Genomic DNA, 17,608 nt, shown 5'->3' with positions numbered 1-17,608 from the left:
TACAAATGTCTCTAGACTCCCATTAACCTCTTCAACATTGCTGGAGACTTCCTGTAGCTTCACTGATTCATCATTCACGCCCTTCACAACGTATCTGGACAACAAGCAGCTCTTTTTTCTTCTTCAATCTGACCCAAGTCCTAAAGTTTTCACACATCAGCAGATAGCTCAGGGGCCAGGAAATACATTTACAAGGTTTGACAAAAGGTCTGCAGGAAATTGTTCAGGTTAAAACCAAAAAAAAAAAAAAAAAGGAGAAGATTAATCTCAGTGGTTTTAAGAAAAAAAATACAAGGAAAAAAAGGAGTGCGTGGTGGAAACATCCCTTGGAAAGGGAGTGCATCGCTATCATCCTTCACTGAGAGGAGACATCTGTTCATTGTTAGTCGGCGATAAGAGCAGATCGTCGGTATCGCTTCCTCGGACATACATGCCATTTACAAGAACCTCTTCTGCGGGGGGAACGAAACGGGACCTGAGCGGGAGACTAATCGGAAACAGGGAGCATGGCGGTCGCGCCAGCTGTCCCGGTGATGTCACGCAACACCCGCCGCGGGTGTCAGTGTCTTTTACGGCTTTGGGCGCGGCTGTCTTATCCCTGAACTCTGACCTAGAAGGTGAACTATCAGGCAGCTGCTGTCTGCCTAATGTGCATAAATTAATACAATCCTAAATTAAGTAATGGCCCATATTTCACTGACACCATTTCTTTTTTTCATGTCTCCATCAATTAAAGCAGATTTGCTGTTTTGTCATATTCGTCTGGAGTTCGGCTGACGATTTCATGTTGCTATAGGACCTTGTTGTTAATACTAAGAGGCTGATTAGCACAAGATGTTGAGACATGAGAGCTTTTAAAGATCCACCCACCTCTTGGACGAACAGACTCTGGGCCTCCTCCTCTGCGTTTTCAGGCACTGTGGGGAGCAGCGTCCTCCCCTGGCGCCTCAACGTTGAAATCTGTGAAATAAAACAAAGGAAAAGTAAACATCTAAGGGGAATTACAGCGGACTGCAAAACATATTCGCTGTAGTAATACCGAAATGGAAACAAAATGTGGAACAGCGAGGGATCCATCTCCCGAGTGCGTGTATGTTTTCAGCTGGAAACGGTGGCCCTGGGTGTTTGTTTCAATATTATTCTACATTTGAGGCTGGAACAATGTGTCTGCAGGGTTTTAAAGCAGAGAGGCTGCGACTGGCCTGGGAAAACTGAACACAGAGCTCAGCCCTAGACCCACAGAGGCTTCTTCTCAACCAACAGCTTCAGTCTGACACTGAATGGCACCTTCACTTGGGTGTTATGTTAGATGCTGATCTTAACTTCCAGAAACACATAGCTAATGTCTCCAGGACTGCCTTCTATCATCTTAGAAATATATCTAAAGTAAGATGCTTTCTGTCACAATCAGACTCTGAAAAACTGGTTCATGCCTTTATCTCCAGTAGATTAGATTATTGCAATGCACGTTTTGCAGGACTAACAAAGCAAGTGTTACATAAACTCCAGCTTATTCAAAATGCTCAAAAACCAGGAGGTATGAACACATCACTCCTGTTTTGTCCTATCTGCACTGGCTCCCTGTTAAACAAAGAGTAGATTTTAAAGTACTTCTTTTTGGCTTTAAATCTATGAATGGTTTAGCTCCCTCCTACATGGTTGACATGCTCACTGAATACATTCCGGACAGATCCCTGAGATCAGGGGTGTCCAAAGTCGGTCCTCGAGGGCCGGTGTCCAGCATGTTTTAGTTGTGTCCCTGCATCAACACACCTGATTCTAATTAACGGTCGTCACCACCTTGTCATCAAAGTCTGGATAGTTCTGTTGATGACCAAGCTCCTTGTATCACGGTTTGATAAAAAAAGGGACACATCTAAAACATGCAGGACACCGGCCCTCGGGGACCGACTTTGGACACCCCTGCCTTAGATCATCCAATAAGAGTCTTCTAATCATTCCTAAAATCCACACTAGATCTGCTCATGGTGCTTTCAGTCACTACTACACTCTCTGGAATTCCTTGCCACAGGAACTAAGGTCTGATCCAACAGTGCCCACTTTCAAAAGCAGACTAAAAACTTACCTTTTTGCCCAGGCGTTTGACATGGTTGGCTGGGTGATCGCACTTTTGTTAAGATGGAATTATGGTTGTTAATTTTGTTTTTTCTCTTGTCATACTCGTTATCTATTTCTGTTATTGTAAACTTGTAATTTTTGTAAAGTTTATTTATGTATTTTTGAGCACATTGAGTCCATGCTCGTCGTTATGTGAAATGTGCTTTATAAATAAAATTGACTTGACTTGATTTGACTTCACAAGTTCAAGACTGCTGCTTAAACTACTGCCTCAAGTTTTATTCAAAAGATGGACTAGCAGTCTACGGTATCGTAAACTAGTTGCACGAACATAACTAACTGCAAACATCACAGCGCCAACATTCTCAAAATAATGCTACAATGTGACAATACAACTCCAAATGAGACAAATTAGGACATATCTGAAGACGCAAATAAGAAAAAAGAAACCAAAGCAGATATTCACACTTTCAGTCTGACCTTTATCTGATTGCGGAGTACAAAACCTAGATTTTTCATGCTTTGTCTCATAAGTTTCAGTTTATTTGTTATTATGCGTTCTTTCCTGCATTTATTGTTAAGTCATAGAGCAGCACGGTGGCTTAGCGGTTAGCACTGTTGCCTCACAGCAACAAGGTTCCTGGTTCTCTCCGTACTTACAGCTTCCTCCCAGTCCAAAAACATGTTAGGTTAATGAATCATTTAGAGACTCCAGCATTAAACGGGTATAGAAAATGGATAATAATCTTTGATCATCAAAAGATGATCAAAGATTATTAAGAGGACAGTTTAAAATGATCAGAATCCATCACTTTAATTCAAAGCGATAATATTGTCAAGGTGAAAACTGATGAAAAACCTAAACTTACTGCGAGAAAACATCAGCAACACGTAGCAGTGTCACTGTTAGATCTTTGATGGGGGGTTTAATCCTGATTTCTTTCTTTCTTTTTCAAACAAAGGGTGTATCAGACCACCATAATCCCTTCAGGCGAAAGTAAAAGATAAATACAACTATTCATTGAGCAGTTCAGCTCACTTTGTTAAAAGAAAACAAGTCGGTTCTGGTTCTTTATACGTCAAATGCTCATCAGGTGCGGGTGTGAGCTGCATTTGCTTCATTTGAAAGGAAGAAAATACTCTTTTACTGCAATAAATAATGCTACAGTTTCCATGTAATGAAATTTTAGGCATTATTTGTTGTAAAGGAACGATTTTAAATTCATACAATAATCCTTGAATCTGTGGGAAAGACGTGACCCAAAGTGACAATCAAATATATGCTAACCAAACATTATAAGTGCAGTTTACTGCATCTATTTTCATTAGATTTTTGGCCTTTCTTTAATAAAAATATATTATTTGTGATAAAAAAGATGATTGAAAACAGATGTTCAGTACACTGTCAGATTTAAATCATATTCTGTGATCTTGTCACAACTATTTAGGTGTTTAAAAGTGTAAAGGTGGTAAATTAATGCCCTTTTTATCTTTTCTATCTCTCCTTGCTGGCTCAGCAGCATTAGGCGCAAACAAATGAGGTGAGAAGAAAATAACACTTTGATATCTAGAAATACAAAAATGTGAAACTGCCGTTCTCGTCATTTCCTCCCTCACACTCATTAACTTCACATTTTTCCCTCCACTGAGCGCCGGTCAAGTCAACCACGACAAATTCCACAGCAAGTTCTCATTTCTGAACCTGGAGTTTCCCCTTCCTGTCAGCGAGGAACGTTTCCTGCCGTGAAGATTAAAATCTTCACAACAAGGCGGCAACAGGAAGCATTTGATTGGGCTCCGAGTCTCCACAGAGAGCTACAGACTGGGATTGTTCAATAATCCAAAATTTAGAGTCGGATGTGATGTTTTATTACAAATGTCACCGCGCTTTAAGAGGTCGAGATGAGACGAGTGTTCATGTGGACTCTGGAGTCCAAGACTAAACCTCCAGGAAAGCATTTTTCAATGTCTAAATGAAAGCAAAGCAGTGATTTTTAGAAGGTAAACATCTGAGTGTGTTGACATTTTAACACCAGCAGTGAATTTACATTAACATGTGTTTTTAGATCCAAAGCAGTTTAAAAGAAAGAGAACCAAAACGATCTGTTCATAACACTTAATACATAATAAAAGAAAGGTATTTTAGTGATTAAAATTAACCCAAAAAGGTGGGAAAAACTACAAGCAAGGAAAGAAAAAATGGGGAGCTTGAGTTAAAAAAGGGATACGTTATCTTAAAGTTTAAAGATTGGTGAAGCATTTTGTGGTTACATCCTTTACTTATTCTCCCTTTTCATTTTTTTTTCCCAGAACATAATCTCAAGTTAATTTAAGTTTACAAGGATATGATTCATGCTCTGCTGTTTAATATCACGGAGTACAGCATGTGGTATCACGTAAACCTGTTGGAAACTGTACAGCAGAAGGTTAAATAAACAAAAATTACACTTCTCTGATATGTTGACCGAAGATTACGTAGAGTGAGTCAATTGATTTACCATCAATTGCCGAACACGCAACACGTTGCCATCAGCAACAAGAATACAAATAGCACGAACCTTATCTCACAAACACAATTCATGATATTTGATGGGTCAAGACATTTCTAATTAGTTTTGTTTAAGCATCAATTTAAGCAAATTGTTAGGAGGGGAGCTCTTCCTGCTTGCTTTGCAGACTTGATGTATCACACGTGTCTCAATGTGTTTAGTTGGGCCTCTTCTGACTAAAACACAATCATTAAACGCGGTTTACAACTTCGTCTGAACAAGGGTTCGAGGAGGCAGAAACAGATGTCAAGGGCAGTCATTGTGGCTCTAGTACAGGCACACTCACCTGTCAGCGCCTGACAGCACGCTGTTTGTGTGCAACTGTGGCACGCTGTGTGCACCACAGCGAGCTGAGGAGACAACAAGTCAAGGCTGCGCTGCTGTTACTCAACACGCAGCTGTCAAGCTTTCCAAACGATGACAACTGCCAGAGTCAAACCCAGGGCGGGCTACAAATCCTTCTCTCAACCTTTAAAGCCATATTCATTGTAATTTATAACGTTCAATTAAATTCGGTTTAGTTTCTGACAGAAATATCTGAGTTTGATTCTAAAACTGGGATGAAATGAACATTTCGCTCTTTAATGTCTGCAGTTTAAAATGATACGTCATCTTCGACACAGTAAGCCATTTTTTGCTGACAAAGGCCTTTCTTCACGATATCTGATAAAGAAGGTGGTTTCAGTTACAAAAGTGTACTTATTTGAAGCTGAAAGGCAGCAAATTAAAAAGAGAAGCATGCAGACGTGACTCGCTGGCGTCTCGTACAACTTCTCTATCATTACGACTGTGACGGATCCACATGCATCAGCTTCGGGGGAGATGATGTGGCAGCTCTCGGTGGGTTCCTGTCATATCTGGCACTGGGACGTTGGCAGCAGATGCTTTTGGTTGCTGTGGGTTGAAAAACTGTGACAATGCATGAAGCTGGGTCTGGTTCAAATGTGCTGGAAACTGGGTCACTGCTTTCAGCTCTAGTGGGGGTCCTCGAGCTTTTACTGCACTATTTTTTTGTAGCGTATGGAGGTTGGGGGTGGTGGGGATGATGCTGCCAGGATCCAAGATTTTCCAGGCAGAATATTGCATTGAAACAACCGAATGAGTGTTAATCCAGCCATCTATCGGGGGATGCAGTGCTGCTGATCGTGGTGTGTATGAGTAAAGATGGATCAAAGGATGTCAATGCCAACATTGTTCATATTCACATGAGTGAGAATAAGTGTTAAAAATACTCTTTAACGTGGTACAAATTGTAGAATTTTATACTTTTAAAGTGTTTTTTTTTTTACACAGATCTAAAACTTTCCTAATAGGAACTTTTAAGACAAAATGTTGAACTTTATATATATATATATATATATATATATATATATAAAGTTCTAGTAGCAGTAGTCCCAGTATAATGTCTAGTAGCATATCTCACATTAATAATCCTAAATTAATGTTTTAAAAGTCAGAAGAATGTTGTTTTTTCTACATTACACGTTTTTGCATGTCCTGCTTCTCAAATGAATAAAAAAGATATAAAAACCATAATAATTTGAATATATTTAGTCGTATTTTATAGATAGATCTAAAATTCATCTAAACAGGAACGTGTCAAATCAGACCCAAAAGTGTCCAAAAATGTGTACCACCTGAATGAAAGTATACAATTTTAAAATAATGTAATTTTGTTTTTTTTTTCATTCTTGTACACAGATACAAAGATGACACACAGAAGTGTAGTTTCCCAACATTTTAGATATCAGAGTTCATTATTAAACTTGCTGTTAGATATTTAGTTAGTTATGGGCAATAAAAAACAAAAGGCTACAATGAATATATATATATATATATATATATATATATATATATATATATATATATATATATATATATATATATACACACATACATGTATATAGATATAGAAATATTGTCTTTCACAACTTGACATCGAGCAACTATTTATTAGGTGAACAAAAACTGTTGGTGCTCAGAAGAGTGTAGACGGAAAAAGTTAAATGGAATACCATTTTCATCATAAATTTCTTATAAAAATACCCTTAAATAAATGTCTTATGCCTTTAACATCTCAACTTCAGATACGTGTGGATATTCAGAGATGAGAAGTTAAAGTCTTCAGGCGAAGCAGAACAAACAAGTTTTCTCTCCGCAGGGATTGCTATAACAATGCGAGCCCAGATCGACCGTATAAAAGTTTGAATGCGGAGCTAGAGGAGACAGAGGGCCGGGGTCAGATTTGAGGATATGTGGTTCGTCTCATTGTTGCTCTTGGGAAGGACTTCCTTCAAAGAGCTCTCATTTCCTGAAGCAGCAACACGGGGCCAGATTTCCATTTTAGATTTTCCATCCGCAGTAGCGTGGAAAGTGTGAGACTGTGTACGTCCTGCACAGTGTGGTCGGAGATAACACTTGCTCTGTCACAACATTACCGACCGAATGAGCCAATTATACAAATGGCCCCTGACCCTTTTTATCTACTGCAATACTGATACAAACAAAAGTAAATCCCCTGTGAACGACCCCACCCCAAACTTGCAGCAGTGGCCACACCTGGGCCAAAGGAACAACTGCAAAAACTAAACAAACACAACAAAGAAAACACATAAGTGGGTGATTGAGGGGATTTGTTGGATAGATAACAGTAATGGGCTGAACTCTCAATGATAATGGTCCACATAGTTAGATAAACTTTGTGATGCCGATGTGCACAGTTGACTTGCAAAAGTTCATCATTTACCAGAAAAATTACAAGATATGGATTTACTAGTTACACAACTTACACAAAATATGTACCACTTTCATAGTTCAAATTTAAAGACTTAACCTGAGAGACTACTTTGAGCGGATGTGACGCTTGTCAAAAGCTGTGAAACTCACCTCAAAGTCCTCGAAAGGGAACTGCAGCATGTCTCTGAGGACATCACTGAGGATCTGCGTCTTCCTCTGCACCAGTACATTTTCATAGTCCAGTGGCTCAATCACCTTCGGCTTCACCTAAACACAAAACAGAACACCGTTACTCAAAAACATTAAGACAGATAAAGTCAGCAAAAAAGATAAAATAAAGAACTCTGGTTGGACATAAATGATTAACAGCGACAAGGCAGAACATATTTGTACTTACTGCAGTGCCTCTCGGTGCTCAGAGATAGATCTAGGTTATTCTAGAAATACGACCTCAATCAATCATTTTTATTACTTTTACGCCTCTGTTCATAGTTGTTTTTCAGTTGATATCATTATGGAACTAAAAAGAGTTCCTTGAATGACCACTAGGGGCCCACTCCAAAAGTGACATTCCTTCATAGACCCCCATGTTTAAATGTCAAACTTTGCCACAGAAAATAAACGATTCTGGTGTCTATAGCTAGACTTCTCATCCATGACAACTGTACTGAAAAAAAATATATAATAAAAGTATAAATCCACAAATGTGTGCATAATTAGGGGCGTGGTCTTTTGATTATAGACTAGCATAGCCAATGGCTTCCTACAATCAAATCTGGAAACAGCTCCAAGTTTTCTAAGCGGACCAAACGAGTGCTGGTGGAGATGAAACACGAACTAGCGGAGGTCTGCTGGAACCCACCGTCCCTCACAGTCGCCTGCCGACTGGCCCTCCCTCACAAGCCAGTGGCGCCACCAGGCCCCCCTACAAATTTGCTGGCCACCCCACTTGCCTCAATAAAAAAACACTTGCCGGTCACATAGATTATATCGTCAGTTATGTGTTTCATCCCAAATCATTTGCGTCAAGCTGCTCTTGATCTGCCATCACTCACAGTAGTACTACTAGTCTATGCACATAATAAACCTAAGTATATCAGTAGGCGTTTCTTTAAGTATTTCTGAGCCTGTATACTACAACAGTATAATAAAATCCTGTAATGATGTCTTTTAGTTTTGGTGTCCACCCCAAGAATTTAAGTGGCCGCATCTGGCCACCCCTATGAAACATTTTTGAAGGTGGCCCTGCCACAAGCAAGTGACACATTATGGTTGTATAGTGATATTAATCAGCATCACAGGTTAGCATAAAGCCTGGTTTATGTCAAGCAATAAATGTATTTCTAATATGAATGATTGAAGGTGAACGGTATATCCCGCTGTTAACGTCTGATGACAGCTCTGCAGGGGTTTCAGCCGTGTTTTGGCTGAAGGAGCTGGGAGCAGAGCTAACTTTGATTGACATGCGGTGGGCCTGTTCCCATCATCTTGATGAGCAATTGAATTGAGCACTTAAGCATGGATTATGAATTATAGATGAATTAATAATAACAATAATAATAATAATAATAATTAAAGCTGCAAGCAGCACTCATGGCCACCGCCCCCCATAAGCATATCAGAAATGACACCACCCACGACTTCCTATGTCAAACCATTCAAAAGTTATAGCAGAAAATAGGAACTGGTCTCCCACTTTTTATTTTTTTGGTCTCCCAGTTTTTATTTTTTTTGTTTATTACGCTTATTTTTCAGTCAAAATGTCAAAGCACTTTGTATTTCATGTACCTGGATGAAAGGTGCTATATAAATAAAATTTGATTGATTGATTGATTGAATGAAGGTCAACTACTCAAAACCGACTCAGATGACACCACCCACGACTCTCTACAGTATGTCAAACCATTCAAAAGTTCTGCCAGAAAATATGGACTATCAAATATTGACCAATCAGAAGAAGTGGCGGGGCTAATTCAGGCCAGAGAAAAGATTTCTAGGGGGCGCTGTTGAGCCGTTAGGCCACGCCCATTAATACAAACCATGAAATATCAAATTTATCGCCAGGCCTGGCTTGCGTGCAAAATTTGGTGACTTTTACGTTTTAATTAAAAGTTTTACGATTAATTAAAAATGGCCGACTTCCTGTTCGGTTTCGGCCATGGCGCCAAGAGACTTTTATTTAAGTTGCGACATGATACAGGTGTGTGACGATTTTCGTGCATGTACATCAAACCGTATTGTGGGGCTTGAGGCACAAAGTTTTCTAGGGGGCGCTGTTGAGCCATTTTGCCACGCCCATTAATACAAACCATTAAATATCAAATTTTTCGCGTGCAAAATTTGGTGACTTTTGTGGCATGTTTAGGGGGGCAAAAAGGCCCTCCTTTCGTCAGAAGGATAAAGAAAGAAAGAATAAAGAAAGAAATAATTCCTACAGATACAATAGGGGCTTCGCACTGTAACTGCTCGGGCCCTAATAATAAATCATGGTCTGTCTTCACCTAAACGTTCAAATACTGAGGATTCATCAGACTAACAAATGAATATCACACATGTATCATCATTTTCCTCAAACTTTACCCAGACTTTACTTTTTCCATCTGTGTATCTTTTTGTTTTCAATTCCCCCGTCTTCAACTTTTCCCTGACTGTCTTCTTCACCTGCCTCATGTCGGGCACGCCCGCGCCTGTGTGGAAAGCTCGTGCTGCATCTTCGCGCCAATCACTCAATGATGTCCTAGTAGCTTTTTTATTTTGATATGGTATGAAATTGTGTTTTAATAATCATTTTCAAAGTGCAATAATTATTCTAACCAGCACGACCGAACAAACAAGAATTTCATTATGTTGTCATTTGCCAGGGTTTACACCGACGCCACAGCTACAGCGTAGTTTTGATGCAGAAATCTGGCTTAGGCCAAGCTAAAATAACTAGCATGAGATAAGTAAACTAAGGTGGGAGTGTTACAGTCGATTGTTCTGCTCATTTACAACATTATAGGAGAAAAAGAAGCTTCAAGACCACGCTTCAGAAAACCTCGGGATGACATTACAGGAGGTTTGTCCAGTTCTTTTAACAGTGTTTGTGCTCCAACCCCCAAAAACTGTTAACAAAAATGTCCAGATCTACTTAGATTTCTTTGCAAAAAGAATAAACTGAAAATAGTGAACTCTTGATTATACTTCCCAACAACTACTACGTATAGAAAGCTACAACGAGAACGGCTTTCAAGCAGTCTGATGATGCTATCAAAACCTGTGCATATTTTCATCCCAAACCTGCAGAACTGACAGTTAAGTGCTCAAGGGAATCTGCAAGCTCACAGGGACCAATCCACATGTGCCGTCACATTGGATATAAGGAGACATGCTGTCAGTTTGATGCACTGAAACAAGTCAATCAGACCTCCATACATCCAGAGGGAAAAAACAACAAAAAACCATCTGCCTGAACAGAGTGAACTGTTTTGATGAGCCCATCCCTTTATGAGAGCATGCACACATTCCTGTCATTGGAAACAACCACACTATAACACGATTACCGATTACATCATACAGAAAACACTTGTAACTTTTTTTGTGACAAGAGTATAAGCTCAGAAGTCACTTTGAGCTTGTAAATACCGTTCAATATCCATCTTTCATTTTAAATAAGCGAGCAACCATGAGGCCGGCGTGGATTAATGGTACACTAGTTCTCGTATATGCATGATGCTAACTTTCTGCCCTGATAACCTCCCATGGCTGCGGCAGGAGAAAACCTGTAACCTTGGGAGATACAGTGGCCATCAGTGGGAGAGCAAGCTGTCAGCACTCGCATCTGACGGGACGGGAGGATAAACCGAGCTTCCAGGGAGACAGCGATGTGAAAAATGAAGAGCGACTCCAGGGCTGAGTGACAGCAGGGCTCACTCATCGCCACCACATCTGGAACTGATCAAACATGCCTGATCTCAGAGGGGAAGAGTCCAGGATATCAACGTTCCCTCAAATCCCCGTTGCTGGATGACAGAGGAGGGAAAACCTTGTATCGGGGAGATATCAGGGCGGAGATGGTGCCGCCAGGTCTGTCATCTGAAGCAGGTTGTGACAATACCAGACAGAGCAGCATTCACGGCTTTATCTGGACAGCTCATGCTACAGTTTGATGCAATCACGCACCAACAAAAGAGAGACTTTAAGAGGATTGATGCTGAGACTGACGCCTGTAAGACAGGTAATCCTGACAGGAATTCATAACACCTGAGAGACGGGATGTTTCTGCGTCTTTCTGGCTAAATCTCCACATGGACAAGCTGTACTGGTGCAGGCAGCTCAGTTTTAAGCAATTTAAGCCACAAAAACAATCAACACTGATGCATGTGTAGCTAAACCAGGAGCCACACAGCTGAGAGGCTGCTGGAAGACTTGAATTAGCAGTAAAAAGTAATAAATGAAATAAATTACTGAAAATAATTACAGAGAAGACATGAAAAAGCCTCCCATGAAAGGTCAGACTACATTAATCAAAAAACAAGCTTTTAATAGCTTAACAGTACTGGTATCTAAACAAATGTGGACCAAACTGTAGTTTTTCTGCCCTTTTCCCACCAGCGATGCATTCCCCAACGTGCTCTGTTGTTGTTTACTTTTTTCTTTTTAGCCCTCTGGGTTATTCCGTCTCGCTTTGTCGGTAGCTGAAAGTGGTAAACCACACAATGGACTCAGCGCTGAGTAAGAACATGGACATTCATAAGAAAAGAGCTCGATCACTCTCTGCCCGCAGAGCTGAACTGAGTCCGTGGAACCGGGCTCAACTTTTTCTAATCTTTTAGTTGTGGTTGTCATGGTTTAGACATTCTGCACATAAGCAACTGCGTTTGTCTTAATAACTTTCTGGACCTGTTCATTTTCATGCAACTCATTTATGCCCACTGCTACTAACAACTTAATCATTCATAAGTCTCATCGAATGGGGTTTGATCATGAACTTAAAGCTGACATTGACTCCAATCCCACAGTTAATCTACATTAATGACAGACCCAGTCTGTCTGTAATCAGATAAAGCCTTTTAAAAACACTTAAGCACTAAAATATAGTAACTATAGTGATGTTTCTTGGATTTCCACATTAAACCATTAGTTGCATTATATCAATAATGTTCATCAGAAAAGAAAAAGAGCCCCAAATTCTCAGTTTTTTAGTCACCGAACAGCCCATCATGCCAGGGAGATGCTTCAGCAGAAAGGTATGAAGCCATCTCCTTCACTCCCTCTCTGCAGCGATCCAGCAGCTGTTTCGCAGCAGCTCCCACTCCTCCCATCGCTGCACCCTCATACGCTCCGAAAACAATGGTGGAAAGTAGTGCCTCTCCACTGACAGACACGTTTCAAACCGACAGCTTCTCTGATGGCTCTGCGGACCCAGAACCTGCTGGCCACCTTCACCTCAGAGAAGGAAAACAATCGCTGTCTCCACCCTGACTTTTGAGCCAAATAAAACTGTTTTACAAGCCATGGCAGTCCCTCAGAAATAAACTCAGAGCAACTGTCCAGGTAGTAAAGCCCTGGTCACGTTTTACTTTCCTCCAACCACATTTACAATGTGAGGTGGCAGCAGTGAAGAGTTGGAAAGTCAGGTGCTCACATGACACCTGCTTCAGAGCTTTATGACTCTGGCTAAACTACACAGGACTTTTTTTAAAGAAAAGATGTCTTTATATGAGAACAATTAAGACAATATGAGAAATACTCTAACTACAAAGTCTCCACGTGATTGTTTAAATGACTTACCACCACCTGCGGGACTGAATCTACCTCAGCCTCGGCTGCAACCCGCCTCTTGAACTGCTGCGGACTCTCGATGACCAGCTCCTTCTTTGGAGCTTTATGAGCCCGTCCTTGCATTGTCAACAGCTGCCGTGAGATATCTCCGAGTTAACTCCCAGAGGGAAGCAGACAGCAAGCATATCAGTCAAAGAAAAGAAGAAAATCAAATCCTTGTGCCGGAACAAAGTTTGTGTCCCCCTCTCCTTCTCCCTCTCTGTCTCTCTCAGTCTCGTGCTCAGACTCTCGCTCAAGCTCAGCCGGGACGGCTCTGACTGAGAGCAGCACACTCGCCACCAGGCTGAGGAGGAGGCCCCTCCTACACTCAACGGAGCAGCCCGGGGGAGTTCAACACCCTCTCACCCACACACACACACACACACACACACACGCAACACTCACACAAAGACGCTATCTGACCCCCATGCAATCCACCTGCACGGTGACAGCGGGCTGACTAAAGACAACAGGAGAAGCACATTCCTGGAGTATTACAGTCCGGTCAGGGACCGTCCCAGCCAGGGACCGTACACGCCTTGAGTGGGACGGCTGAAAGAAGAGCCGGCCTCAGAGTCCACCGCAGAAACTGCATGGTTTTGGCTTTGTGCAGTGATTGTAAGGCTAAATATAAATAAGTCCCCTCTGATCATCAGCTGAGGGCCCCGGCAGAACCGATCCCTGTCAGCTTGTAAGACACAATCATTAATTAGTGAGGGTTTTTTTTCACTCCTGGCCTGCTTCCACTGGGATGAGATGGTGACTGTAATCGCAGAGCTGGGATCGGGTCCAGCTTCTGTACTCGCTTGATTGTTTATGCAACTGCTTGAGGGGCATTCCAGCATGAAGGAGGCCCGTCTGCCCACCTCTGAGCGCGGCCCGACTCTCAGATTCCTCTGGTGGGCCACCACAGGGAAGGATGTTATCTTTTCACGCTTGTGTCTCAACTCAAGACGACGGGGGGAGGGCAGCTGCACTCCTCCCAGTGTCACATGCTCCTATGGGCCCCACACCGGGTGAGATCATTAAAAAAAAAGTACTTTTGAGGAAATTAGTTTTTTTTTCTCTTATGTTCATGTGCAGAAATGCACTTATGACTCAGATCCTGGACAGTCCAACATTTATCGTTGTAAAGTTAGTTAGTTAGTTAGTTTTATTTTGGTCCATTAGTCAGTAAAGCTGGATATTAGGGCTGTTCGATTTTGCCCAAAAATAAAATCTCGATTTTTTTCTCTCAAAATCCGATTTTCGATTACGATTATTTTGTGAATTGACAAAAAGGCAAAGAAATGATTTCAAATATGCTGTTTTCTTATTGAACATTTGCCCCAAAATGAATGAATAAAGTGCAAAACTCTGTAAAATAAGTTGAAAAAAAGTTTAAAAAAATATAATAAAATATAAAGTTTTATCTCTGAAAAAAAAATCAGCAAATCAGCACTTGCAAACATACAGTAAGTTATATTTCCAATTAAAAAAAAAAAAAAAAAAAAAAAGTGAAAAATCGATTTTACGAGTTTCACGTTTTAACATCGTTCTAATTACATAATCGCGATTACGATTTAAAATCGATTAATCGGACAGCCCTACTGGATATATAAATAAATGAACCAAAAAAGGACTGAAGCCGTAGCTTATATAATGCCTACCCTTTTTTACAATACATCACATCACAACAAATCCAAATAAAAAGTATTACAGAGATCAATTACAACAAAAGCATGCGATATAGAGGATTTACTGGAGAAGCTGCTCTTGGTCATAGTTTATATTTATCAATTGCCCTAAGTTTAAACAGTTTTTTGAATTTGCGGATAGAACTACACATTTTTAGCTCATCACAGAGACTGTTCCACAAGTTTACCCCTTTAACAGAAACACATCTACTTCTAAAGTTTGTCCTTACCTTTATTTTTTTAAACATACAGTTGTAAACAGTCAGATCATAACCATCTAGGCTGCCGTCATTTGACCTTGTAATCAGTATGACAACTTTAAAGTACACTGAGCCCTGGAGCTACAACTTTTTAAAGGATAGGAGCCTCTTGTGAGTTTCTCGTGGGTTTATGGGTTCAGCAGTAGGCGCCATCATCATATAATGTACTTTCTTTCTCAGGTAGTTTTTCCAACATATTTCACTATTATACTATTTTATCAAACCAGTGGGACCCGTTTGAAACATGATTCTAGGCTGGACTCTGGTGGTGCCATCAGATGCTTGGTTTTTTTTGTTTCATATCACCACTCACGCTACATTTATCTACAGTTTCACTCTCGCAGTTTAATCCACTGAACCATTCTTATCACCTTCTCCGTGCCTCACATCTGCAAAAGTAGCTACTGTGGACACGTTCGCCGAAGCACAGAGCTCACATTTTTTTAACTTGGAGCTTAAACGGAATTCCATGGAAGTGAATCCAGACATATTTCTCTGGGCAGGCTGGCACAGAGCTGAAGGCAGGAAGGCCTGCTGAGCCATTTTTTTTACTGGCAGAACGAGTGCTCAAGTTGCTAAATTGAAAGGAAGTCCTGGAGGAGAGGAAAGGGGGGGGTATTCAGTTGGAATCAGCTTAACAGGCCATCTTTTCAGTGCAAATCAATCAATATCATCTCAGAAGTCCGGATCTGGCCGCACTGAATGAGAAGTAGCGTATTAAAAGCTTTTGTTGTCGTCCTCTGGAGTGATTGAGGAATTTCTTGGTTTTAGTTTTGCGTCATCACTGCTCCAGTTTATGACAAAAACTGGGAGGAGGTTTTAACAAAGTTACTACATTCACAATGCCACATCATCTTGCACAAAAGCACAATGACACATTTATTATGTAAAATTTCAAATGTGTTACAGTGCTTCTGCTTTACCCAACCACTGAGTTCCTGCAGGATTGTACATACAGTCTGTTAATCAAGTTTGATTTATTTGTTCATAGAAAGAAGAGGGAATGACCAATATAAAAAACAAATATTCCAATAAAAGCAGAATTGTTAAGAGCTCATTTTAATTACCAAGTTATTACCATAATATATCAAGCTGTGGGACACGACTATGCTTGTTACATAACAAGCCAATCGGAGCCAAAGCAAAACAGGGTGTAACCGGGAATGTAACAAAACACACCACGCCACTGCATCAGCAGCTCCACGAGCCGCCATCCTGCAGCGCGTTGGAAGCCAGTCCTTCACAATGAACATAACTATTAATCCAAAATGAGATTTGTGCATGGGCCTGATGATTACGCTCTAACGACGTCGCCGTCGTAGGATGTGGAAAACAATGGCATCAAAATTGACAGGATGCAAACACAAAGCAAAGACGGTCCGCACTGAGTGCCTGAAATGCTATACCTTAAAAACGTTGTGCTAGTAGTGGTGCTAAAGTGTCTCCTCTTCCAGAAGATTTAAGGCTACTAGAACCTTTAAAACATCTTTATTGATCAACAAGGCTGAAATGTATCTGCTGCCATTTGAGTTTCACTAACGCTTCTGCCAGATCAAACTGCTGCTGCCAAAACGTTTTGTGAAAGATCAGTGCGAGTTTCCGGAGGTGATGTTTTTACGACAAGTGAGCGCCGTAAACGTTCCAACATTCGGTCCGTCACGTATCGGTGTTCGTTACGATGTCAGAGAGGCATTCGTAGCAACCATTCCCGTGCTGGAGCACCTCAAACGTAGGAAGGAGCTAACAAGAACAACGGAAGAGCATATGTTAGGTGTGTGTTTCCATTAGTGGGGGTTCCTGGTAGGTTTTTTCTGTCGGGGCCGAAAGAAAAAAACCTTTCGGTGCGAAAACCGTTCCTGTAGTACGAGAGGTGCTCACATCGGCCTATAGGGAGTATCTGGTGAGGTGTCTCTAATAAAAAATACATTCAGCCCTCTAACATGAACATAAATCGCATGAACACAACTCATTTGGACGATTTGGACCGGAAACATTTTGCTGCAAATACATTTGATGAAGATTTAAAAAAAACGATAGATGGACCAGGGATTCGGTTCAAGACTTGTTGGCGTGTTGCCCCAACATGGAGGTTCAGCCAGACGTTCAATAAACGAGACAGCCCACTACGGTTCGGTTTCCTGTATCTGTGTCACGTGACTGCCCCGCCCCTTTAGGAGACAGGAAGCAGGTCCTGAGTCTATTGAGTCCTATGGGAAAAGTGAACGTGAGCACAGATTATTACCAATTTCTTCGCCCCATAGTAACCTAAGTAAATATGGGAACCATTTTTCAAAAGCCACAAACCCTCTGAACATTCTGACACCAAAATGGACATTTTCAGACCGACAGATTAGGAGAAAATGAACTTTGTTTGAGACCTGTCTCTGTCTGAGCAACACACTCTCACGAGATTTGGCTCTCATCGTTTTCCCATCGGATAAAATGAAGTTTAAAACTAAAATAAAACTTGCTTCTTTGCTTAATAATACTGTTATTTGTATTATTT

The 17,608-nt window shown here is 40.9% G+C and overlaps 1 protein-coding gene across 5 annotated transcripts in view; it reads right to left on the bottom strand.

The window, feature by feature from the left end:
- zmp:0000001200 (dedicator of cytokinesis protein 9) overlaps window positions 1-17,608 on the bottom strand; it is an 89,439-nt gene that overhangs the window by 45,347 nt on the left and 26,484 nt on the right. For all 5 annotated transcript variants that reach the window (XM_061723463.1, XM_061723462.1, XM_061723458.1 and 2 more), the window contains exons 2-3: window positions 7,515-7,631; window positions 871-960 (exon numbers count right to left, since the gene is read on the bottom strand). In XM_061723463.1, coding sequence (XP_061579447.1) covers window positions 871-960; window positions 7,515-7,631 — 207 coding nt within the window. The remainder of the gene's footprint in view (window positions 1-870; window positions 961-7,514; window positions 7,632-17,608) is intronic.

This window comes from Cololabis saira, chromosome 6 (assembly GCF_033807715.1).
Source record: "Cololabis saira isolate AMF1-May2022 chromosome 6, fColSai1.1, whole genome shotgun sequence".
Classification (NCBI taxonomy): Eukaryota; Metazoa; Chordata; class Actinopteri; order Beloniformes; family Belonidae; genus Cololabis; species Cololabis saira.
This window is presented reverse-complemented; position numbering and strand designations above follow the sequence as displayed.